The sequence below is a fragment of the Prionailurus bengalensis genome, chromosome X (assembly GCF_016509475.1).
Source record: "Prionailurus bengalensis isolate Pbe53 chromosome X, Fcat_Pben_1.1_paternal_pri, whole genome shotgun sequence".
Taxonomy (NCBI): Eukaryota; Metazoa; Chordata; class Mammalia; order Carnivora; family Felidae; genus Prionailurus; species Prionailurus bengalensis.
Genome location: NC_057361.1, coordinates 91859123 through 91885742, shown reverse-complemented (window position 1 = coordinate 91885742; position 26620 = coordinate 91859123). Strand labels below are relative to the sequence as shown.

The following is a 26620-nucleotide window of genomic DNA, read 5'->3' as shown; positions in this document are numbered from 1 at the left end:
TATTATCATTTCAACATGTAATCAATGCAAAAAAATTCCAATGAGATCTTTTCCATTCTTCGAAGTCGGGCTGTGTCTTACAGCACATCTTAATTGTGGCTCCCCACACTTCAAATGCTCAAAGGCAAATGTGACTAGTGGTTACTGTACTAGACAGCACAATAACTTTCCTCTCTTAGAGAGGTTCAAGATAACGATCTTCTGCATAAATTAAAGCTCTGCACTTTGCAAAATACTTCCAAATTCATCACCTCAGTTGTCACTCACAATAGCACCGCGAATTAGGTTGGGAAAGGAAAATCATCCAATTTGTTTTTTTCTTTTAGATGGGGGAAACTAAGATATAAAGAGGCTCAGTATCTTGTGGTCTTCTCAATGTCATGCAACTATTTAGTACCCACGAGCCAGAGCCCAGCTGTCCTGACTTCCAGGCAGACAATCCCTGCACTGTCTTTGAGGCAAGGTGTGGGAACTCCAGAGTGGTAAATAGAAAGGTCTCTGTTGTATGGTCCTGGCTTGTCTGCTTCCTTCCACCTTCCCTCACCTGGAGGCAGGGGAATGGAGTGACATGTGTGTCGTTCTCTTTGTGCTACCTAGAGCACAGCTATGAGGAATTGGGCACCTCTGTTTCCAGGGCCTGGTCCTAGACATTCCATTAGCTCCCCTGCTGTCACTCCAAGGGGAAGGGGTGCTCTGGGAAGAGAAAAACACCCCTTGGCCCTCCCCCATTCTGATTCTTTCTAAAACCACAGCTTGTGTTGAGTTTCACTGGAGGAACTGCCCCATATCTAAGGCAACATTTGCATTGGCGTTGGAGAACCACCTGAGAAATTGTTGGCACGGGCCATAAAATGGGGACCACTGAGCACTCGGCAGGGCTTGGGATGTGGTGGTGTTGACCCGCCTCCCTGTAATAGGAGTCTTACACACACCTGCTGCAGTCTGGGACTTGCGTTTAAATGCAATTGACTCTCCAGAGTTTGGATGGGGTACCTAATAGAGCTGGGTACTGTGCGGAAAAGGAAGAAGATGAACTCCTAATCATTAAGAAGCTTATGATTTATTGGGGGACCCAGTATACATACGTGTTTAACAAAACATTTATTTGCAAATACTTATATAGTTCTTATGTACCAAGCAACTGTGCTAACCACTCTGCACATATTAACCAATTTAATCTTTATAATAACCTCATGAGGTAGGCGCTGTTGCCCCTGATGAAAGCTAGAGCGTGTGAAAGCTAAGTGACCTGCCCAAGACCGCACAGCTCCTAGGTGTTAGAGCTGAGGTTTGAATCCAGGAAGTCTGGCTTCGCAGTCCACAATTTAACCATGGCTCCGTGGTGTTAAATATGAGTTAACAGTAATGGTTTGTTTCAATGCCAAGTGAATGGGAGATACAGGCAGTAAGTGCTAAGGGAAGCCTTCTGGGAAAAACTGAGGCTTGAAGGAGGGTTATATTTCAATTGATAAGGACATGGATTATTTCTCTTTTTTTATTGTAAAGAGAGAAAGATATAGAGAGCACAAGTGGGGGAGAGGGGTAGGGGGAGAGAGACAGACTCTCCAGAGACACGGGGCTTAATCCCATGACCCTGGGATCATGAACTTCAGCTGAAATCAAGAGTCAGATGCTCCACTGAATAAGCCACCCAAGTGCCCCAGAAATGGATTATTTCTGACAGAGGGGGGAAGCATGAACAAATGAGTATGGATGGTGATGAATATAGCATATGAGGGTCCAGGGAAGCAGCTGTTAAATCTACATCTCCGGTCCCAACTTTCCTTCTGGATGTTAATCCCATGAATGCCTACCAGGTGATCCTACTTAAATGTACCAAATATGATGTGCCTAACGACCAAAAACATTCCCACCTCCAACTCCCTGTCTGGCAATAGAATATCTTCTATTCTGTTCCCTGGGTCCAGTGCCTTGGTTTTATCTTTGATTCTTCCTACTCTTGAATCGTTCAAGTCGGCCATACGCTGCTGTTGTTGAACCTTTGAAACATCTTCACATTACTCACACAGAAGTCCCTTCCTTTTCGTCGTCATGTGATGCCAGAATTACTCAACAGACTCCTAAGTAGCATCCCTCTTTCAAATCTCTGTCCCCTTTTGCATCTGGGGTGGTGCCACCATATTTCTCATCCTAAAACACATTTCCATTGTGTCACCCCCTACCACAGAACCTTCAGTGGTTCCACATTGCATTCATTGACCACCCCCATGGTAATGGCTGAGAAGGTAAAAGAGAGAGGGGCAGAGAGCCAAGGGCTATGTTTTTGGAAGTACAGCAAGAAATGAAAAAGCAATAGGCTTTACTCGGGAAAGCTTCAATCCTCTAACGCCTGACCTGCTAGCCAAAGAAAGTCCTCAGCCCATTGAGATTGATAAGTCATCCCTCGTAGAAGCGGGATTTCCTAACTCGGTGCCTATATATTGCATAGTTACTCATGTCCTTCCATTTCTAGTAGTGGCAATAGTAATATTAAGAGAAGAAGAGGTTATTATGAAGCCCTTTCTACATGCTAAGCACTTAGCTAAGCGTTTTATGTATAGTCTGTCATGTAACCCTCAAAACAACAATTGAGATGTGCATTATTATCGTTCAAATGTTGCAGATGGGGTAACTAAGACCTACAGAGGTTAGGTTACATGCCAGGTCACACATCCAGGCTAAGCCAGGATTTGGAACCTTGACTGGTTCCAAAGTGTGTGCTCTTTCCACAAATTAAGAGCCCTGTAGTAGTAGTTGTTGTTTTTTTTTTCCAGTTTCTACCCCATGAAACCAGTAGCGAACTCTGACAGTAGGCTTGCTCCGCTAGAAATATGTTCTCCGCAGAACCACCTTCAACAGCAAGGAAATGTTGTCAGCATTATCAAGTCTGAGAAAACAATCCTGGCACTTCCATCCGTCTTCTTACAGATGTCTTCTTCTTGAGGGGAACTGATCTGTGTCAAAATATTGCAGGCATGGGTACACATGTTTGTTTTGCAACCGGGAAAATTCTTATTTCTCTTTTTATTTAGAACATTCCAAACTGCATGCTGCCCAAGACTCTGTAGGAAATAGATTTAAAATTCAACTTCCAACTCCTGAAGTTCCGGTATCTCACAACCTAGGATTGAATGTGGCTTGGGAACCAGCGCTGTGATCAAATCAGTGAAGAACTGCTCCTGCTTCCCTAATGGATGGGTCTGGGGAGAGGGACACAAGCTTTTCCACTGACGAGAAACAATTAGCCAAACCATCCAGACACCCATCCCAAGGGCTCTTCGGAACGAATGTGTGAAAACCACAGGCTCTATGTCTTGGCCTTGTTCTGAAGTAAGCTGAAACCACCTTGGTTCTACTTGGATGGCCTACCAGAAAAACTCCCTGTATATGTAGGGAGCAAACGGGGTGTATTTGAACTGGAACGCAAGAACGCTTAGAGCATCTCAATACGAGAAAAAATGAGGGAGTGGCTGAATTGTGTATTGAGATCTCCCTCTGCAAGGCATTAGGGAATTAGGCATATGATGTGCTCACCTTAAGGCAATTTTGAAAGGAATCTGTAAGTAAATCCCTGAGGCCATATCCATTGAGGAGAAGTAATTTATACTCTTGAAGCAAGTCCTACTCTCTCTGAACCTCTATATTCTTATGATTAAAAGGACACCATTAATTCCTGGCCATCATTGCTTCAGGTTATCAGGAGAATCATGTGAATTCATATATGGTAAAATGCTTTGAAAACATTTGTAGAAATACAACTGCAATTTTTTCGTTTTTAAAGTTTTTTTTAATGTTTATTTATTTATTTTTGAGAGAGAGAGAGAGAGAGAGAGAGAGCGAGCAGGGGAGGGGCAGAGAGATAGGAAGACAGAATCCCAAGCAGGCTCTGCGCAGAGCCTGACGTGGGGCTCGAACACACGAACTGTGAGATCATGACCTGAGCCTAAATCAAGAATTGGATGCTTAACCGACACCACCCAGGCCCCCCTACAACTGCAACTATTAAGGTGGATCTCAAATTATTGTCATGGCTTTTTTTATTTTATTTTATTTTTTTAACGTTTATTTATTTTTGAGACAGAGAGAGACAAAGCATGAACGGGGGAGGGTCAGAGAGAGGGAGACACAGAATCTGAAACAGGCTCCAGGCTCTGAGCTGTCAGCACAGAGCCCGACACGGGGCTCGAACTCACAGACCGCAAGATCATGACCTGAGCCGAAGTCGGCCGCTTAACCGACTGAGCCACCCAGGTGCCCCTGTCATGGCTTCTTTAAGATGGATTTGTTTGTTTGTTTGTTTAGTGAGCAATATTTCAAAATAGACATTCAACCAAAACCAATAGGCTGCTTTTGAGTTGAGCTCAAGCACTGTGATTCGAATGGGAGGAAAAGCCAGAGCTAAGTGAATGAGCATTATCAGTTTGGTCTCCTGTCAAAGTTTGGGTAAAAAGCAGATACCAAGCTGGCTCTTTTCTTTCTGTGCCTTTCTGGCCATCCAAACTTGAACCCATAAAGTATAATGACATGTCTAACTCGCTGCCCAAACAGTTCTATAATTGCCACACCTGGGGCTACTTACACCCACCTTCCACGCAGCTGCATCCCAGTTTCCAAGGACTAGTCCAGCCTCCAGACAAGGAAATCCATAGTCTAGGAGCTCAGCATCACCTCTGCTTGGCTGGTGACCATACTCTGTCCTTGGCTGCCCATGCCAGAAATTGGACCCTCTCCTTGTTCTTTCAAAACTGACTCAACCCACCTTATTCCCCACTCCTGGGAACACCTTTCCCCCCCATACGTTTAAATTCCTATAAATAGGTAAGTCAACCTAGTTACCTGAACAGTCATCTGTTGTTTGGATTTGTCCTGCTCCATTCTGACCCAGCCAAGGATTTGAAGATGAGCACTGGGGCCAGGGCAGGCATCGATGATTCAGAGAAGCTAATGAGATAAGACTGAATGCCAAGCCAAGCTCCACCATTGTGCTGCGTAGCTGAGGGACACCAGCTGAGGGGAGTAATAGACACAGATACCGTCTTCCCAGAGAGCTCTGTGGCCTGAAGGTAGTTACATGCCATGCTGGCTTCTCTATCTGCTACTGTTTCCTGACACTGTCTATGACACCCAGTCTCCTTGGCGAATAAAAGGAAGTGCTTGCTAAATATCTTCTAATCTAAACTAGATAAGTGGAATAAAAGTCCAGAAGACTTTTTCTAAGCTCCGGTGTCTGCTTCTACCTTGTCCTACTCATCTCTCTGTTCTCTACAGCAACTTTTCTTCCCCCCTTCCTTCCTGCGTCAGAAAGTTGTCATGGGGAGGAGTTCCAGAAGCAATTCATTTATAAAAGGAAGAGTGACGTAGCAAACACTGAAAGCAAACCGAAACACACATAGGCTTTGGGATCAGAGAGACCTGTGTTCAAATCCTGACTTTGCTATCCCTAACTGGAGCAAGATTCTCTTTCCCCATTGGAAATGAGAATACAACTAAAAGTGGGTTTTTTGGGGGGGCGGGGTTGGGAGTGCACGCAGAGTGCCTGGCCTATGGGATAGTTAAAACGCACTAATGATTATCTTGGTGTTTGTTGATAAGATGGCCTAGGAGACTACAAAGTTGTGATGTACCTTGTTGTAGAGGGAAAAGACGGATATATACAATGACAAGAAAGGAATGAAAGAATTCGGACTATGGGGAAATAAAAGGTGACAACAGTGAGACAATGCGGTGGTTCCGAGGAGGGACGTGCGAAAGAGAGACGACTAAAAGGGGGCACAGTCTCCCCCAGTGCATCCCCAAATAGCAGCTGAGAGTTAGAAGCTCAGAGACAAGAGCTAAAGGCATTTAGTAAAGAAAAATAAGGGGCAGTGAGGGATGTCAACCAAGTTATTTCCAGCCACTCACTGTCACAATGAACTTTCATGGCCTTCTGTGTGGATTCGCCAAAGTAAGCCAGTGCACAGTTCATCAGGCCCTGTTTGCGTTTTTCCCTGCTCCTTCTTTTTTTTTTTATTTTTTAAATTTTTTTTAACGTTTATTTATTTTTGAGACAGAGAGAGACACAGCATGAATGGGGGAGGGGCAGAGAGAGAGGGAGACACAGAATCCGAAGCAGGCTCCAGGCTCCGAGCCGTCAGCCCAGAGCTGGACGTGGGGCTCGAACTCGCGGACCGCGAGATCGTGACCTGAGCCGAAGTCAGATGCTTAACCGACTGAGCCACCCAGGCGCCCCTCCCTGCTCCTTCTTTTACCTGACCCCAATCCATATCAAATGGCACCCTCCCAGATTTCCCCCCCCCCGGAACCCATAGAAGAAATGCACATATGAATGTATTTTTATCTAGTCTGTAAATGCAGGAGCTCCTTCAGCTTGTGAGGAATTGACATTTGCTTGTGCGTGTCTATGTTCTTTCATTTCTCTGTGTCCGTCTTTGGTTTCTTTTTTTTTTTTTTTCCATCAGGAAGTCTGGGAAAGTGCATTTTTTCAACGATGCAGTGAGTGGCAGTTAAAGTATTAAGAAACTGATTTTCAAAACGCCTGTTGAATGTGGATGACACAATAAAGGTTAAGATTGACTAGCTGGGGAGTGGCAGAGAATAAACACAGACACACACAGGGAATAGAGAGAGAGGTATTGATAAAATATGTATTTATGCACTACCCCTAAACTTCTTACGTGAGAGAGTTTCAGAGGATATTGAGAAAAGTACTAGAAGTTGCACAAGAACCTGTATGTGCAGGTCTGTGGCCAATGAATGGGTAGAAACTGCCTCACAAGCAGACATGCTTGTGGTTCATGATGTTCTACATTTTGGCAAGACTGACAGGCTCATCCTCAGCTAGAGAAGAGTGTAGGTGGACAGAGACAGTTTGCACATTGGGAGTGTAGTAACCACCGCTGTCCCATGACTGACGCATGCCGGGGAACTACCATCTGCTGTCGCCAAGGGAGGTATCAATCATGTGGAACAAAATGCCAGAACTTACCTGGGGATGCCTACATCTGTTAGCCTCCGTGGCTGAGGGCAGGGATCTTGGGGAAGACGCGCATTACATCAGCTCAGACTGATCTCCCAGATTGTTCTCTATCTCGAATACTACGGGGTGCGATTTAAAATGCCTGCTAGGAAGGACCTGCTAGGTCCTGCAGGCACTGAAAGTGTGCTGTAGCTCCTTCCTTTTCCTCTAATGGATTACTTGGCCCCACTGTGGCTCCGCACACTCTGGCCTTTTCCACAGTGCCTCCCTTATTCACTAGAAAGCTTAGTACCTTGGCCAAGCCTAGCTCTCACAGTCTGTGCTGGCCAGCACAAGTCACATTCTTCTTGGGGTTGCTTACAACCCCATGACCTTTAAGTCATGGTCACCTCTCACCTGGACTATTGCATTGTCTTCTAACCAATTCCTTTGCTTCTACCCTTACCCCAGCCCACCCCAACCCCACCCCCACCCCCCAGCCCAGCTTTCCTACAATAGCTACAGTAATAGTTTTAAAATGCAAATTCGATAGTATCACTCTCAGATTTCTTTCACAAATCAACCCCAAACAAAAGGCCCCCACGGTCTGGCCTTTATGCCATCTCTGGTCTCATATCTTGGAGCTCACCGCTGGCACCCTGTGCTTGAGCCATTTTGAGCTATTTGCCCTCTTCAAACGTACTGTATTCTTGTACACCTCCATGTCCTCGCCCCTCCTGGTACAATCCTAAAGTCTAGAATACTCATTCTGCCCTCTAACTCCAATTCATCTTTTTGTAAGGGCTTTGAGATACAATTCACATACGAACTTGCTCATTTAGAATGTACAGCTCGAGGCATTTTAGGTCAGCCACAAAATTGTGCGACGGTCTCCACTATTTATTGCCAGAGTATCTTTACCCCTCTAAAATAAACTCTGCACCTGTTAGTGGACACTCTTCATTTCCCCCCAGCTACCCACTTGACCTTGGTCAGCCTCTGGCAACCATTGCTCTACTACTTTCAGTCTCTATAGATTTGTCTCCAGTTATTCCAGAGTCATCCTTCAAGATTTTTGTCAGGTGTTGCCTCCTCCTGTGTGCCTCCCAGTCCCCTGATTTCAAAGCCTCTCCTCACCTCTAAGAATTACCCCTGCATGGCTCTGCCATAGGACTTAGCCCACCGTATTCTTGCCTGCTTCACCACGGGATGTGACTTCTCATCTCTGAAACCCCCATGTCTAATACTTGGCCTGCTTTAGAGAAAGCACCTCGTAGCTACTGGCTAAATGAATGAATGACTTCCAGGAAGCCCTAACACGGACAGAGGCCTCTCAGTGAGTGGGTGAGAGACGCATTCACTAGGATACAGGTCAAGCCAGACAGCGGATGCCTACATGCCCATTCTTCAGCTTCCTTGCTCTTGGATAAACTCAGCAACCACCCCACTGATGTCTCTTCCATCTCTACAGTTGATACTCAGGTTCCAGAACCTAGGGAAACGTGACCATCAGTGAAGAAGCGAAAGTATATCCTCAGGAAATATTCGTGATACAACAGTTTAAGCTTTCCGATGTGTGTGGGAGAACAGCAACGCCCTCAGGCTATTCTCCTGCTTCACGTGTTCAATTCTCTCTCTTCCTCCCTCCCGCCTTCTCTTCCTTCTCATTTCTCTCCTCCTCCTTCTCTCTCTCCCTGCCCCCACAGACCTTTGGGATATTTTTTAAATATCCCTTTATTTCTAAAGCACATTTCAGAATATCTCTGATTAAAATATGGGTCCTTAGATTTAAGACACAATTAACTCTAGCATGAGATGTCTAAACATGAGTCCACTCGAAAGCTGTTTAATTGTCACATCCCATGCACCATATTTTTTTTACATGATGGTATATTTAAAAAGCTCATTAGCAAAGGGGATATACAACATTTGCCAACACGATGGAGCATCAAGATGTTACATACTAAACCACCTCATTTTCAGCATTGTGTCGGCCTAGAGAGAAATGGGGGTGGGGTGCACCCTGACTCTGGCCATCACTGTCTGTTTTCCTCTGTCTCTGTGCCTTTCTCCCGATTTCAAACGTCTTCATTATTTTCTTCTAATATCTGACTCTGTCTTCCCCGTGTCCCCTCTCCTCCACTCCTGATCTCTTTCTCTCCTTCTTTTTTTGATTCCCTCCTCTGCCCATTTGCTGTCCAAGTGTTTCTTTACGTCTCACGCTGTTTTCTTCTTCCACTTTCTTTTCCGTTCTTCTTCCTGAGTAAGCTCCCTTTGTCTTTGTTTCCTTCTGTTCTTTTCAACCAGGATGCGGCCGGGAAGAGAGAGTGGGGTGGCAGGGAGGTGAGAACAAAAAGAGACAGTGGGGAGAGATTGGCTATCTGCCACATCATCTGCTTTGTGCCTCACTTTTTTTCTCACTTGTAACCTTGAAACGAAATCCTATGTTCCCAGACTACCTCCCAGAGATGGTGTTAGGGTCAAATTTGGGAATGAATATGAGAAAGGTTTGAAAAGAACCAGAGCCCTGTAATTGGAAGCGCTCAGGGGAAAGGGTGGGAGGATTATGGCCCTGCACTGCTCCAGGATCTAATTAACTGAGGATTGCAGTTCTGGCCTTTCTGAGGAATGTGTTTCTTTTCACCTTTGTTCCGCTCATCAAATCACTTGGTTGTCTGTGTACCTTGCTTGAATGTTCTTCGTGTCTTCGGAGGGGAAGGATAACTGGTTCTTTTGTATGCTGTTGATTCTTATCCCTTCCTTTTCTCTTGCCTTGGGCTAGCAAACGGGACCTCCAGCAGCCAGCTCTCCACCCCCAAGTCTAAACAGTCACCCATCTCCACGCCCACCAGTCCTGGCAGCCTCCGGAAGCACAAGGTATTATGTCTCTTATACCTTACTAAACCCCTTTACACTCGGACTTCTTTGAATGGCTGGGTGAGGGTTTGCTCCGCCATCCAACTTCAACAGTGCACCAAGGCCAGAATTTCCCTTCATCTGGTCCTTGAGCTTGAAGACCTGGGAATCCCAGCAGGGGCCAAGCTTCTGGTCACTTTTATTTATTCCTCCCACATACCCACCTCTCCCCCCCCCCCCCCCCACCAAACACGTTTATCTACTCCAAAAGAGGTAACAAAGGTCCCAAACATCCATTAGTACTTAATGGTATCACCAAATGATGGCTTAGAGGATGAGCTGGGCTCTTTTCGCTCCAATTCAGAGGCATAGCAAAGAGGGCATTGAGGGCAACATATGTCCCCAGGCACCGGTCCATGGAAGTGAAAGACAGCATCAAAGAAAGTTAGCACTGAGTTACTCCCTTTAGATTTGCTGGACGTCAAAATATGAACAGACCCTAGTTTCGCTGTGTATTCTTCACTCCCAGGCAGATTCTGGTACAGCGTAGGAAGAGAGGGCACATACATGCCGCATTGACCCTGGGCACCATTCACACATCTAAGTCACTCAAAGTAAATATGCCACTAAAAGAATAGAACTTTGTAAACTCTCTAGCCCCACTTTCCAAGCAGATTCCCACCCAGAAGTCTCTTCTGTATAGAAAATCTGAAGAGGTCACTGCCTTGAACCTCATCTCTGAGGCGATGTGAACGTGGTTTCTGCTCTGATGACCCCACCGTGGAGCAGCTTCCTCTAGGATTCTTTTGACCTCTTCCTGCTCAGAAGACTTGGGTTGAGATGGTAAAAGGTGAAAAGCCACCGATGTGGCCAACTCCATCATGGAACCATGGATGGTCAGAGCTAAAAGAAATTTTAGATGGAGATACATGAGTTTCCTTTGATTCTCTCAATAAGCTTGTGAGGTTGGCATTTTGCAGGGGAGGAAATTAAGAGCCAGGAGGGTTAAGCTACTAGGGTGACACAGCTACGTAGTGTCACATGTAAGACTGGCACCCAGGTTACCAGCAGTATGCTGGAGCCAGTTCATGCTAGCTCACAAGAGGCGATGGTGAACATCGCTTCCCCAGCTCTGTGCTCAGCGACATCCTGTTGTAACCAGAACTCAGTGGTGGTGGGAGTATTTGCACTATGGAAATCAGCAAGCACTGCCAATCAAGGCCATTGTTTCCACCCCCCCCCCACGCCACCACCCCGAAAATCAGTTGTTAAACATTTAACAGCACACTGCTGCCTGACATTCATTTTCATTTTCTTCTCTCTCCACTAGGGCTTTAATTTCCTGGTTAATCTGACCATTACCTGTCCTGTCATTCCTAGTTCCTGTTCCGTTCCTTTAATGACCCCTTTAACTCTCTGGTATTGACCCCGGCCAGAACCTTCTAATTGTCCTGCTTAGCTATTTTGTTTCCCCCAAAAGAAGGTCTGCTGAACTGTCCGTGTAGCTAATGTTACGGGGAGGTTGTAGCTTGGATAAAAGCTCCTCTTGCCATCAGCTTTCAGTAATTGTGAGCAGCTCCTATGCTACCCTGCTTTTTTTTTTAATTTTTTTTAATGTTTATTTATTTTTTGAGACAGAGAGAGACAGAGCATGAATGGGGGAGGGTCAGAGAGGGAGACACAGAATCTGAAACAGGCTCCAGGCTCTGAGCTGTCAGCACAGAGCCCAACGCGGGGCTCGAAGCCACGGACCGTGAGATCGTGACCTGAGCTGAAGTCGGACGCTTAACCGACTGAGCCACCCAGGCGCCCCAATGCTACCCTGCTTCTTACTGTAGCTTTGCCCTATGTGTTTCTGCCCTTACTGTCCTTCCAAGAAGTGTGACCTGTCCCAGCACCTTTCATCAGTACTTCCCAAAGGGAAGGGGCCGCTTGCACATTTATTTGACGTGCTCAGTTCATTTGTGCTGAGGTGGAGTGCTGGCCGTGTTAAACAATTTCTCCTGATTGGGTCTGCAGGCTGGTTGTGGGGGTGTTTTGTTTTGACTCAATTCTCCAAATGAATTTAACCACTGAGGGACTAGAACAAACTGTAGGAGGGCAGCACGGTCAGAGCCTCGCTGTTTTCTTCACTGTGGGATTTTTTAGTGCCTCCTCTTATTTTTAAAAGTACTCTTTTTGTTTTTTTTCTGACAGTGACGCACACAACCATTAAGTAATAAATTATAGAATTTTCTAGAGCCAGCTTTTGGATTTTGGTGAACTTTTCAGAAACATTTGGATTTTGGTGAGCCTCGTACTAATTTTTTAACTTCTTTGATATCATTTCAAATTTACGGAAGAGTCGTAAGAGTAACATGAAGAACTTCTGTGTACTGTGCACAGACTCACCTGTTGTTTACGTTTTGCCCCATTTCCTTTATTTTTTGTGTTCTCTCTCTCTCCACACACACACACACACACACATACACGCACACTTTACCATTTTTTTAACCGCTTGATATTAAGTTGCAGACATCATACCCTTTTCTCCCTACACACTTCAGTGTGTATTTCCTAACAATGAGGACATTTTCATTCATAACAACAGTACAGTTATCAAAATCAGGAACTTTGCACTGGTGAAACACTATTATATCCCTGCAGCGCATATTCAAACTTCATCAGTTGCCCCAAGGACATTCTTTTCCTGGTCCAAGATCCAATCTGGGATCCCACATCGCCTTCAGTTGGTATGTCCCTTCTAAGTCTTCTTTAATCTTGAAAAGTGATCGAGTCTTTCTTTTTGACAGTGTGTTGTAGAAATGGAGAGTACAGGCCAGTTCTTTGGTAGCATGTCCTCTGATTTAGGTGTGCCCGATGTTTCCTTGTGAGCAAGTCCATATTACGCATTGGGAGCAGAATTGACACGGAAGTGATGTTGCGTGTCTCTTATCGGTTCATCCTGTAAGGAGGCAATAGCCTCACGCTTACACCACCAATGATGGAGGGTGAACTGGTGTTTCTGAATAAGCTACAGAGTATCTTGTGACCTTGGCTCAAGACCCCTGGGTCTCAGGCCTCAGCTTCTTGCTCCTCCTTTTACACAGCTACCTGAACCTCAGCACCGTCAAGGTCCTTGGGCAGTAGGCCTAAGCAGTTCTCATCTGAACATCCATCCAAGTGGACCTGAAAGGTGTGAGTCATGGTGGAGACAGGAAGCAGGTGGCTGAGGCCATGACTTTCCTCCTGCGCAATTGGAAACAAACTTGAAGTCCCAGCATCCCTTTGGTAACTTTTGATGGCTGTGGCAGGGCCCTAAGCTGTAATCAGCCTCTTGGCTTCCCCTCTTAAGCAGCTCATGGAGAATCCTCTTTAATGCAGCTGTGATGGGGTTAGCCAAAGTCCGCATACTCAAGTGCTACAATATGGACACAAAGTAAATCCTTGGATAGTTAATGAGAACAACATTTTGCACTTCTATACTGCTTCATCCTTTGCTAGTCATTTTCCCATTTGCCCTGATGATAACACTGTGGGAGAAATGGGGCAAGTGGCGTTTCCACTTTACAAATGAGAAAACTCGGGTGCCGAGGTTAAAGACAACCCCAGTGTGATTCAACACGTTGGAGAAGGTAGCACATTAAAGGTGTTCAAAAAGCCTAGACGTAGAGTGAAACTCTTTTGTTTATTTAAAAATTTTTTTTTCCACATTAGTGATTTGCACCCATGCCTTTAAATTTGGAAGCACTTTGCTTGCAAAGTTGTCTAGAGATCGAAGGGAAATATATTTGACATATTATTTGAAAATATAACTGGGGCGTGTGGGTGGCTCAGTTCGTGGAGTGACTGACTTCAGCTCAGATTTAAATGTACGTTCTCCTCTATGTTTCCAGACCTTTTTTCTGTCATCCTATAAGTGTTTGGAGAGATAGTTTGATGAATAAAGCAGGGTCCTGACCCTTAAATCACAGACACCACTCTAAATGGATTTTGGTAGTGTAATCAAGAGTGAACAAAAGGACTATAGGAGCACAAAGAGGGGTGGTGAGAAAGGCATCTGACTGGGGGAGGGTGGATGATGGGGAACGTTTTGCAGACTAGGTGACATTTAAGTGGGGCCTTGAAGCCTGGGTAGGCTTTTGATGGCTGGTGAAGAGAATGGGCATTGCAACATTTTCAAGAACAAAACCACAGCATCAGCAAAGTGCCAGGCACGTTTGGGAAAAAGCAAACCCAAACTAGAAGCCAGGTTTCTCAAAAACTCCTCTCTGACTTCCTTTGGACTATAAGCTCCTTGGACCAGAGACCAAGTTTTTGTTTTCTCTAACGCAATAGTATCGCCAGCACAGCTGTATTTGTTACAAACATTTTGTTCTGTGGGGCTCCAAGGGACCAAGAAAATGAATTTCAGGTGCAAATTATTTGTATTGTTAAGCAATATGTGTGTTTCTGTATTTCTACATATCGATCAACAAAAACAGTGTTGAGATAATTTCTTTTCCTGAACATTGTTCTACCCACGCAAGAAAATATATTTTGAATACTAAATAAGTGGATGGAGGACAGAAGCACAGAAGTTCATTCTCAAGCCTAGTCCTATGGATTCTCTCCATAGTCTGCACCTCACCTTACCCGTCCCGAGTGCAATCTTCTCACGATGCTATCCCTAGGCCTGTCCCCTCTTCCTCTGAAATATAGGTCTGAAATAATCTTCTCCTATAATTATTTCCCCCAGCCAACCAACTACACGGAAGGGTTTGTTGCATGAATAATCAAGAGCTAAAGTCCCAGTGGGTCAGTGTGGTGCGACTCAAAGTGGCCTCCAGGGTGAAAAAGGCCCTTCTATATTGTCCCCCAAATGCCCAGGGACCTCATGAACACGGCAGCATCTGTCTCATTTCTCTTCCTTTGGTCTGACTAATACAACACAACATGCAATGATTTGACTTCTATTTTATAGAATTTTAGAACCATAAAGAACCCTGAAAGATCTTGTATCTAATGGAATTCATCAACAGTCACAATATATTCCTAGAACAAAACTACCACAAACTGTTTCTTATGTTTGCACACATCATTACATTCTGGCTATTACTATATACATTATTCATAGATGTGTGCATATTGCTGTATAGGGTGGCATGGTCAGGAATCACATAGTCAGTATTCAGTTGTCAGCATAAGGGATTTTCAAAGGTACTATTTTTTTTTTTTTTTAGTAACAGCTTATTGAGATGTAATTCACATACTGTAAAATTCACCTTTTTAAAGTATGCACTTTAGTAGTAATCACAAAGTTGAACAAGAATATATTCATCACCCTTGAGAGTAGTCATAGCCCCTTCTCCCTCTACCCACCCCCTGGCAACCACTAATCTTCTGTTTCGATGAGTTAGCATATTCTGAACATTTCATATAAACTTCCCTCTGAGCACTGCTTTGGCTGCATCTCATAACTTTTCCTGTATTGTTATTTCATTTTCCTTTATCTCAAAAGTCCTTTCTAAATTCCCTTGTGATTCCTTCTTTGACCTATTGGCTATTTAGCAGTTTGTTAATTTCCACATATTTGTAAATTTCCCAAATATCTTTCTTTCTTTCTTTTTTTTAAGCAGGCTCCACGCTGGGTGGGGTTCACACTCAAAACCTTGAGATCAAGATCTGAGCTGAGATCAAGAGGTGGAACTTAACCGACTGAGCCACCCAGGCGCCCTGCCCCCTCCAAATATCTTTCTGTTATTCCTTTCTAATTTAATTCTGCTGTAGTCAAAGAACGTACTTTGTCTGGTTTCAATCCTTTTACATTTATTGAGACTTGTTCTATGACCTAACATATAATCTATTCTGCAGAATGTTCCATGGGCCCTTGAGAAGAATGTGTATTTTGCTGTTGGATGGAGTATTCTATAGATGTGTAATTGTTTGTAGTGTTGTTGAAGTCTTCTCTTTCCTTGTTGGTCTTCTGCCTAGTTATTCTGTACATTATTGAAGGTGGAGTATTGAAGTCTTTAATGGTTGAGCTGTTTATTCCTTCACTTAAGTGCTTTTTGCTTTACATAGTTTGGTGCTGTTTTGTTAAGGCACATATATGTTTATAATTATGTTTTCAGATGTTTGGACTTCTTTTATCATTACAAAATGTCCTTATTTGTCTCTAGTAACGATTTTTGCCTGGAAGTCTGTTTTTTCTGTTATTAGTATAGCCTCTCCAGCGCTCTTTTATTTACTAACTGCATGGTAAGTCTTTTTCCATCCTTTTGCTTTCAACGGATTTGTGTCTTTAAATTGTGTCTCTTTCAAGCATCATAGAGCTGGATCATGTTGTTTTTTCTTAAATCCATTCTATCAATCTGCCTTTTCATTTGAGTGCTTAATTTACTTATGTTTAATGTAATTACTGGTAAGGTAAGAATTACATCTGCCATTTTGTAGTTTTCTATATGTCTTATGTCTTTTTTGTTCCTTGATTCCTTAATTTCTGCTCTTTATTGTGTGACATTTTTCTAATATCTAACAATACCATTTTATTTATTTTTTAATGTTTGTTTATTTTTGAGAGAGAGAGAGAGAGACAGAGTGTGAGTGGGGGGAGGGGCAGAGAGAGAGAGAGACGCAGAATCTGAAGCAGGCTTCAGGCTCTGAGCTGTCAGCACAGGGCCTGACGCAGGGCTCGAACTCAGGAACCACGAGATCATGACCTGAGCTGAAGTCGACATTTAACCAGCTGAGCCGCCCAGGCTCCCCTAACACATACCATTTTAATCTCCTTGTTGTATTTTTACTAACTTTATTTTGAGTTATTTTCTTGGTGGCTGCCCTGGGGGGTACAAATTAATATCTTAATGCAATCTACTTTGGAATAGTATCAACTTAATTTCAATTGAATATAAAAACCATTTACTATAGTATGGCTTTGTCCTTCCCCCTTCCTTTTGTGCTCTTATTGACATACAAATTACATCTTTATACATAATAAGTCCGTCAACACACTTATATAATTACACTTCCATGCAGTTGTCTTTCGCACTGGATAACAGAAGAGTTCCAAAAATCAATTTGTTCTGCCTTTTGTATTTACCTATGTATTTACCTTTACCCGTGTTCTTTCCTTCTTATGTGGATTTGAATTACTGTCTATTGTCCTTTCCTTTCTCCCTGAAGGATTCTCTTTGGTATTTCTTGGAGGATATGTCTGCTGGCAATGGATCCTCTTTGTTTATCTGGGGATGTCTTATTTTCTCCTTCATTCTTGAAGGATAATTTTGCTAGATTTTCTTCAACGCATTGATCCAATAAGGCTCTCTGCCTTGGCCAAGACACTCTGTGTGTGTGTGTGTGTGTGTGTGTGTGTGCGTGTGTGTGTGTTGGGGCATGATTTCAGTGCCCTGTCAGGCAGTTTATAACTTTGCCTTAGCCTTTATTTGCTGCTTGTGCAGGGCCTCAAGGCCAACCAGAGATGAGAGATTAGGGCCCTCTTAGGGCTCTTCCCAGAATACACCCAGTCCTAAACATGTGCCATGTCATAGAGATTCCTGGAAACATGTTGGAGCTTTTCAAAGTCTCCTATGGACATTAATTCTCTAGCTTTTCCTTTTAAGGTTTTGAGCAGTTTCATTTGCCTCAATGGGTTCCTCTGCTTTCGGCAGCTGTGATTTTAAACAATTGCAGCTGATTAAGCCTCCCTGAAAAGGCTGTTCGCAGTGAGTGTGCTCTGCGTCAGGTCAAAGGAGAGCCCTACAAGTGGGAATTTCTAAGGAGCTACCGGACAGGCAGAATAGTGACAATTCTCTAGGAATGGGGCATTTCGGGGAGCTTCCAACTCATTCTGCATTTCTGTTTTTCAGATACCATAATTGTGAGGCTGTTGGCTTTCTTCCTTTCTTTTTAATGTTTATTTGTTTATTTTGAGAGAGAAAGACAGGAGGGGAGGGGCAGGGAGGGGCGAGCAGGGGAGGGGCAGAGAGAGAGGGAAAGAGAATCCCAAGCAGGCCCAGCACTGCTAGCACAGAGCCCAGTGCGGGGCTCTATCTCACAGACCATGAGATCAGGACCTGAGCCGAAATCAGGAGTCAGATGCTTTACTGACTGAGCCATCCAGGCGCCCCGAGGCTGTTGGCTTTCAAAGCTACCCAGAGCAGACATAAAGAAGCGAAATAGAAGAAGCTAAAGCACTACACATTTTCGTATTCTTACTAGCATTCAGCCATTTTTCTTGAATAAACACCTCTTGGATTGCTGCAAGCTTTTGGTTAATTTCCAGAGTTTTGAAAAAGTCGATGCTGACAATTTTTCCAGTGTCACTGCCTTTATGTGGGAGCACACTTTCAGAGTCTTTCTTCACTGTTCTGGGCAGCTAGAGCTCAAAGATACTTTAGACTATGTCCAATTTTCACTTTACTCAAGTACGAGAGGACTAAAATCCCTTCAAAGGTGTGACTCAATCGTATGCCGGTTTGCCTCAGTTCAATTTTACAAGTTTTTATTGAACTCCTACTGTTTCCTTGGCCTTGCACTTCCTACCTGTTTGTCAGTTTTATAAGAGATTGTGTTTAGTAGTTTAGAACAAGGGTGCCAAATCCTGCCTATGGCCTGGTGGTTTGGAGATGCCCCCCACCACGCCCCGATGTAAAAAAAAAAAATGTTTCTTACATCTTCAAAGAGTTATAAAAGAAACTAAACCCAAACAAACAGGACTGCATGACAGAGATCAAATGTGACCAGCCAAGAGAGCCCAAAATAATTACTATCTAGCCCTTTACAAAAAAAAGTTTGCTAGCTCCTGATTTATAGTGAAGGGATGGCCGGTTGGTGACAAGTAAGTCTATTTGCTGTAGTTGCCTTTCTTGTGCTTTGAAATAATTAAGTGTTCCCTGGAGAGTCCCAAATAATAGCCCGAGAGGTAGAAGAGACCTTACATATTGTCCATCCCAAAGTCTGAATTTTCTTGATGAAGACACCAAGATTCAAAGACTTGTTCAATGTCACAGTAGTAGTTATCCAGGGCTAAAAGCTCAGGTTTCTGAATATACTTTGCTCCTCTTTCCATTGAATCTGCCTAAAAGTTTTCTTGCCACTTCTTTCTCAGCAAAAAGCAGTCTTTTTTTTTCCTAAGATTTTATTGTTAAGTAATCTCTACACTCAACATGGGGATCGCACTTAAAACCCCAAGATCAAGAGTTGCGCACTCTACCGACTGAGCTAGCCAGGCGCCCCACAGTAAGAAGTATTCTTAATGCTTCCCTTCCCTATTCTTGTCCTTTTTCCTCTAAGTCACGGAGAAGCCGTATGCTCCATTTTTTTGGACAGCTCTCTACTGAAGTTCTCTGTTTGTACTATACCAAGGAGGGTGTCTTAAATATCCAGCCAGTTGACCTTAAATTTTTCAGTTCCCTTTAGTATCTTGCTGATAATGTGAATGATAACAGTGGTTTTCAAACTGTTTCATTTGGAGATGGGTGAGATTGTGCACCCCCCCCCCGTCTGATTCAACTACAACAACTACACTTTTATTTATTTTATGTACTGGGTTTCCAAACAAAATTTCACTTCAATGGAGGATTTAGAAGGCGAAGAGAGGGAGAGACAGAGTTTTGAAAATCACTGACTTAGACTATGGGTGAAGTAAGTCCAAGAGGAATCACAAGTACCTCCAAATACAGCTCTGGGGACAATGGGAAAAACCAATGTCATGTCATCTCCCCATTTCCTCAAGACAGACAAAGCTGGGCAGTATTGGAGCCATGGATCCTAACTCTTGATGCAAAATAGAAGAGCATTAGGAAATACGTTAGAAGTGGAAATACGGGTTACATTTTCTGGGCCAGGCATTTGTTCAGGGCCTGGCAGTTCTCTGGGAGCCCGAAATGAATATATATATATATATATATATATATATATATATGATATAGGGTTTATTCACCACTGATTTTTGACAAAAGGACAAAAGGCGCGATCCCAATCAATGACCCCTAACCTAAACCTCACATGGTCTGCAGAAAACAACTCAAAAACAGACTATAGATGTAAGTGTAAAACATGTAGAAAGAAATGTGGAAGATCTTGTTGACAATGAAAGCACCATCCATACTACTAATAAAAATAATAAATTGGACCTCATCAAAATTCACAACTTTGGCTCTGTCAAAGACCACGCTAAAGGTATGAAGAGACAAGCTACAGAGTAGGAGAAAAAACAAAACTGGCAAGCCACATATCTACCCAGAGACATATGTAGAATATAAAAACGACTGTTAAAACTCAACAGGAAGAGATCCAATTAGAAAATGAACAAAAGATCCAAAGAAACGTTTCACTGAGGAGGAATTACAGTTGCCAACTGGGCACATGAAAAGATGTTTAACACCGTTAACCATCAGTAAAATGCAAATCAAAATCACAATGAGATAGCGCTACAAACCCACGGGAATCGCTAAAATAAAAAAGTAGCGCAAACACCAAATACCGGTGAGGGTGTGGATAAACCGGATCACTAATACTTTCCTGGGGAGAACGTAAGTAGTACACGCACTCTGGAAAACGACACAGCAGTCTTTACAAATGAAACACACAATTACGATGCGACTCAGCAGCAATGCTCTTGAGCATTTATTCCCGAGAAATGAAAACTTACGTTCATACATGCATGAACGTCCCAAACATGTATGGGAGTGTTTATTGCAAGTTTTTTTTTAAAAAAATTTTTTTGTTGTTGTTTATTTACTTTTGAGATAGAGAAAGACAGAGAATGAGCAGGGAAGGGGCAGAGAGAGAAAGAGAGAGAGAAACAGAATCTGAAGTGGGCTCCAGGCTCCAAGCTGACAGCACAGAGCCCGATACGGGGCTCGGACTCACAAACCTCGAGATCATGACCTGAGCTGAAGTCAGACACTTAACCGACTGAGTCACCCAGGTGCCCCAGTTTGTTGCAAGCTTTGTTTGTAATAACCCCTACGCCCTTCAGTGGGTGAAGAGTTAACCAAACTGTGCTATAACCGCACTGTGGAATACTGCTCAAGCAATATAGAGAGCAGTGAACTGTCGCTCCAGCTTGTATGAATCTCCGGGGGATTATGCTGAATGGGAAGGGCTGGTCCCAAAAGGTTACATATTGTATGATTCCATTTATATAACGTTGTTGGAATGACAAGACTGTAGAAATGGGAAACAGATTATTGGTTGCCAGGGAGGTTTAGAGGCGGGAGATGGGGAGGGGAAAATGTAACTCTAAGCAGGGTGGGGGGTAGCACGAGGGAGCCCTTTGACAAGGATACAGGTCTGTGTCTCAGCTGTGGTGATAGTCACACTGATATACACATGTGGTAAAATTTCATAAGACTACACCCCTCCACACACACATGACTGCGTGGAAAACGGCCAGATATTACCATTGGGGGAAATTGAGTGAAGGATATATTGGCACAAGTATACCTCCCTATACTTCAGCTTCCTATGAACCTATAATTAGTTCCAGATAAAAATCAGAGGGGCGCCTGGGGGGCTCAGTTGGTTAAGCATTCGGCTCTTGATTTCGGCTCAGGTCATGATCTCACAGTTTGTGAGTTCGAGTCCTGAATCGGGCTCCACGCTGACAGCACAGAGCCTGCTTGGGATCCTCTCTCTCCCTCTCTCTCTCTGCCCCTTCACTGCTCATGCTCTCTCTCTCTCTCAAAATAAATAAGAATTTTAAAAAATTAGAGAAACTACTAATTAAAAAAGCAGCTCATTGCAGAGCCTAAGATGCCAAGAAAAGGAGAGTTAACTTGATGTCTTATCTTCTTAACAGGATCTGTACCTGCCTCTGTCCTTGGATGACTCAGACTCGCTCGGTGATTCCATGTGAAGGAGAAGAGAACGTTCAGAGTCCAGAGTACAAATCCAAGCTTACCATTACAATAGGGTACTTCTGCTCAAGGGTCCAACACGGCTACTGGTGCTTTCAAGTTTTTATTTTTTTGTTGTTGTTATTTTTAAAAACACACTGTAATATGTTGGGTTTATTTTCCTGTGATTTCTCCTCTGGGCCACTGATCCACAGTTAACCAACCATAAGAGATAGATTGATAACCATCCTTTGGGGTAACTTTCCGGGGATGCAAAACGTGCTAGTCCATGACCTTTCTATTGAACACGTAGACGCCTGTGCTATTTCTCCCCTGCCTCACTTTGCTCATACACGCGACAGTCTTCCTTCTGTAGAGGGTTGTTTACATACATAGCACTTCAAATGTGTATGTGGGAAAGAAACTCATTGGCAAATCCAAGAGTGACAAACACAAGTGCCCCTTGTCTCCCGATCTCAAGAATGCTGGAGACTCCCGGGAGGACAGCAAGGCAGCTCCCCAGGCTCGCTCTTCACTCCTGATTGAGCCCCCCAGTTTGTTGTCCCACAACAATTCTGGCTGTCAAGGGGGAGAAACACCAGCAACTTGTAATTCTGACACCAGATGTTTAGGATCCCCGTGCAGGGCTAGCTAAAAAGAGACTAGGCAGAACTGAGTGAGAAACACTGTAGACATTTCAGTAGAGTTTCTAAAGCACAGTGAATTTCTTGTCGATCTCTCCAGTGGGGCACTTTGGAATCAATAAGCAATTAAGAATTGGTGGTGAGGGACTTCATATACCCGATTCCTCTAGGACGCTAACATAGCGAGTTATTACACAAAACTGTACGGTATCCATCTATCTCTGTTCTATTGAATGCCTTGTAAACAGCCAACACTGAAAACACTGTGAGAATTTGTTTTCAGGTCTGACACCTTTCGGTCGCTTTTTATAGCAAGAAACCAATATCCTTTTTATAAAACCTCGTGTCTGTATTTCAGGAGCAAACTCTTCAGGCTCCCTTTTTATAAACTGGTGATTTTTCTTTTGTCTAAAAAACACATGCAGAAAATTTACCAAAAAAAAAAAAATGCAGAAGAATAACGTAGTTTAGAAATCATGCTGTCACTGCCAAACAGAAACCTTTAGAAGGAAACAAAATGAATAGCAGAGGCCAATTCAATAGAATCAGTCTTTTGATAACTTTTTAACAGTTATGCTTGCATTAATAATTTCAATGTGGACCAGACATTCTAATTATATTTTAAACGAAATGTTACGGCATATTTTAAGCAACTCTTTTTTATCGATAATCCTGATATTTCATACTGAAGACACAGAAACCTTGCGCTTGTCTTTACCGCTAGAAAGGATTTCTCTTTGCTAAGGACTGATCATTTGAAATAGTTCTCGGTCTTTGAGGTACCGGTTCATAACACTGCTTTTTGTCTGTAATCATAGCCCATACGGCAAAGACAACTAAATTTAAGGGAAAGCCATGCATGCCAATTCTGTGTTTGCTTTTAGCAGATATGAAGATTTCCTTATTTCTTTGTAATTGTACGGATAGTTTGCAAGGGGCAGCATTCAAAGCCGAGCCGCTGTTTGGCTAGTGTTGTTCCTCCACTTGTGCTGGAATGAGCTTGGTGTGTGTGTGCGTGTGCGTGTGTGTGTGTGCACATGTATGCGCATGTGCATGCACCAGCCGTTCCTTCATGATTAGGATCGTGGGTCGTACATGGATCGGTGGCAACTTGGTGGCGTTGCTGATGTGCGCTATGTAGAAGGGAACCCAGGGGTGGATGGGGTATCTCAGATACCCGTGGACGAGCTTCAGGTGTCCGTAGCTACAAGAAATACTTTTGGTTCGAGAAAAGTCCTGATGATGGTAGTACTGATTCCTGGTTACATGGGTCATTGAAGAACCCCAAATCGTGAGAACCTCCTTTTGCCCCTCTCCTTTATGTGTAGGCCTGTTAGAAACCATTAAGAAGCCCATTTTACCTACCCCCTACTTCCTTGTGGAAGCTCCAGGTTTTCTTAGTGCCTCCCAGAACAATTTGTAGTTAATTGGGAAAAAAGAGCAAGCCAGAGGAGGAGTTCAGATTTCCTCCTGTGCAGGCCCGAAGCCACCTCTCTGCGCGTTTCCTTGATCGTGGCGTATGTACTCAATGGACATATTTTCTGTGGAGTGACCTTTGATCCAACCGTCTTCTGTAATAAAAGTAGATGTTTCCATCTTCCTTGTAATCAGTTAGAAGAGAATGTTTCTGTACCGCCACTTCAGGGGGCTTGGTATAGTTCCAAATCCAAGCCTTTAATAAGTGCATTTTAAATTGGCCCATTTTCAAGGCAGAAAAGAAAAAAAAACCCAAAACATTGGAACGGAGCGCCTTCACCCCTGTCATTCATTCCCGATTTTGCCCAATCCGGTTTTACCACTGAAGTCATTCAGCAAGCATCTGCCACCACTCTCCACCCCCCCCCCGCCCCATCCTCCCTCCCTGTTTTACGCGTGCACACACACACACGTGCACACACACACACACGCACACACACACATACACAGTCCATCTGTTGCTTGTTCCTACCTCCTGATTTTTCTCCCTTACAGAAATAGAAATAGGGACAAAGAAGGGGAAAATGTATATATGGGGGCTGGGCTGAACAACTTCATAAGTAGTGTTAACTAGGGGTGAATTGAGAGAAAACTTCCTTTTCTCTTCACTGTTTTGGAAAGGATAGCCATTAGCATGACTGCTTTGTGTCCTTACGGACTTTAGTATTAGCCTAGATTGAATCATAGAGTTTTCTAGCTGGAAGGAACCTTAGGATCACATCATCTACTCCAAATTCCTCATTTTCACGCCAGGAACGGAGATGCAGAGGTAAAGTAATTTCCCCAAGGTCACACAGCTGGCTAGGGGCAGGGCTGGGATTAGAACCCACACCTCCTGGCTCTTGTTCCAGAACCTTTTCCCACTGAACCGTATTGCCTTCCGCTAGACCCCTGGGGGTTCTTTGCCAGGGTCATGTTGGATCTTGGAGCCATATGCTGCTGCCATGAGCTCAGTGGGAAACTCACCCAGCAACCTAATACGGCTCTTTCTCCCTGTGTTCACATGGTTCCCATCCACATGGGCGGCAGATGTCCCCAAAGAGAAGGAGGCATTGAGGACCAGCAGGAACAATGAGGTCCCAGACCTTGTCCACCCAAGACAGAGGATCACTTCCCCACCTTGAGGAGCCCTCAGAACAGCCTTCTGAGCTCCTGCCTGGTCCAGCCGGAATTGGAGGAAGCCCAATTTTCCCGGTCAGCTCACCTCCTCTCCTCTCATACTGGTTGGTCTTTGTAGGCTGAGGGAAATGTTTCTTATTCCTAGAGCAGGGAAAGGAAGGAAGGAAGAGCAGAACAACAGCTTTGTTCATCCTGACTCCCTGATGGCTTTTCAGTCTTTTTTGAATGAATGTGGCTGCCATTAATTGGCAGTGGCTTCTTTTAACATATGGGGGAGAGGCAAGCTAGAGGAAACGACCCGGTCTTGCTGTGGTTGGTTGTCATCCACCATGTTCCCACAGCCATCCTGCCTTGATGGGGACAATTTCCAGGTAAAAGCAAGGGGCATTGTAACTAAAATGTACCCTGGCTGATGTTAAACATGGCTCCTTGTGTTTGCACTAAAATAGCAAGCTATGTGCTCGACACGCCATACTCATCTTGGGTACACTGCTTGCTTCCGTGGCCTTTGATGGCAGAAGCCAGGGCAACAAGGTCTGGACGAGTGATTTTTCTCGCAGCAAGGCTCTTTCTGGGGACTAAGGGGTATTCATACGTTCAGTTCCAAGAGATCTCCTTCTGGGTTTACCCCCACTTCTCAGGAAATTCTCTCTTCTTCCTGCTTCTCCTGCCCAATCAGAAGTAACCAAGGTACTTTCAAGTGGACGTAGAGTTCTAAGAAGAAGGAAAATAGAAGGGGTCTGAGCCCCTAGATCCTTCTTGGAATTGCCCAGTCGAAGTCTTAGAGCAGCAATCCAGTGCCTGCCTTGGACAAAAGTGTGTCTTCTTCTCTACTGCCTTCAAAACTCTGGAAGGATATGCCCTCAGTTCTGCTCAGATGTGGTTCTAAATAGGTTTTCTTTTTTTTTTTCTTTTTTTTAGTGTTTATTTATTTTTGGGGGAGAGAGAGACAGAGCGTGAGCATGGGCGGGGCAGAGAGAGAGGGAGACACAGAATCAGAAGCAGGCTCCAGGATCTGAGCTGTCAGCACAGAGCCTGACGTGGGGCTCAAAGTCACGAACCGTGAGATCATGACCTGAGCCGAAGTCGGTCGCTCAACCGACTGAGCCACCCAGGTGCCCCAATAGGTTTTCTTTAAAAAAAAACAACACACACACACATCTCCCTTGGACAAGGGAATAAGTATGCCCAGGTGCCCCAAATGAGCTCTAGCACACTGATGAGAGTGATTTCAAAGACCAGCCTACCTCCAAAACATCTATGCCAAGAGATATCTTCAGACGGATGTGCTGGGACAGTGGGGTTTGAGCAACCTCCTTAGCTACCCAATTTGTTATGGGGAATAAAAGGCACTGGAGTTCTATTTTTTGAAGAAGGCCATTGGAACTTGTACAAAGGGCCACTTGAATCTCCAAGGCCAGACCTCAGTCATGTATTGCCCTCACTGCATTGAAGGATTTGGCTCCTAGGCCTAGGCTGGTTTTATCAGTAAACCGTCAGTATTTTGAAGGTCATCTGAGATGGGCAGGGGGTGGGCATTAAGAGTCCTATGTTTGGGGACCTGGAATCCACAGAGAATAAAGTCTCAGACATTGATATGCCAGAAGTGACCTAGCTCCTCCTAGCCCCTTCCACTTTTTCTTTTCAGAGATTAGAAAGCTTACTCTCCATCAGCCTGTCTTTCAGTATGCCTGGTTAAAGAATTTTGCCCCTCCTGTCTCTTCAGGGAAAGGAGGCTTTGTCCTCTGTCTCCCCCACCCTCATCCCCA

The 26620-nt window shown here is 44.1% G+C and overlaps 1 protein-coding gene across 5 annotated transcripts in view; it reads left to right on the top strand.

Annotated features, from left to right (window-relative positions):
- The window catches only part of DCX (doublecortin), a 112470-nt gene extending 86799 nt beyond the window's left edge, over window positions 1-25671 (top strand). For 3 of the 5 annotated variants that reach the window (XM_043569688.1, XM_043569685.1, XM_043569686.1), the window contains exons 6-7: window positions 9738-9835; window positions 21576-25671. In XM_043569688.1, coding sequence (XP_043425623.1) covers window positions 9738-9835; window positions 21576-21632 — 155 coding nt within the window. In that variant the 3' untranslated portion in view covers window positions 21633-25671. The remainder of the gene's footprint in view (window positions 1-9737; window positions 9836-21575) is intronic. The other 2 variants (XM_043569689.1, XM_043569687.1) reach the window with 1 other exon arrangement.
- Window positions 25672-26620: the final 949 nt, after the last annotated feature.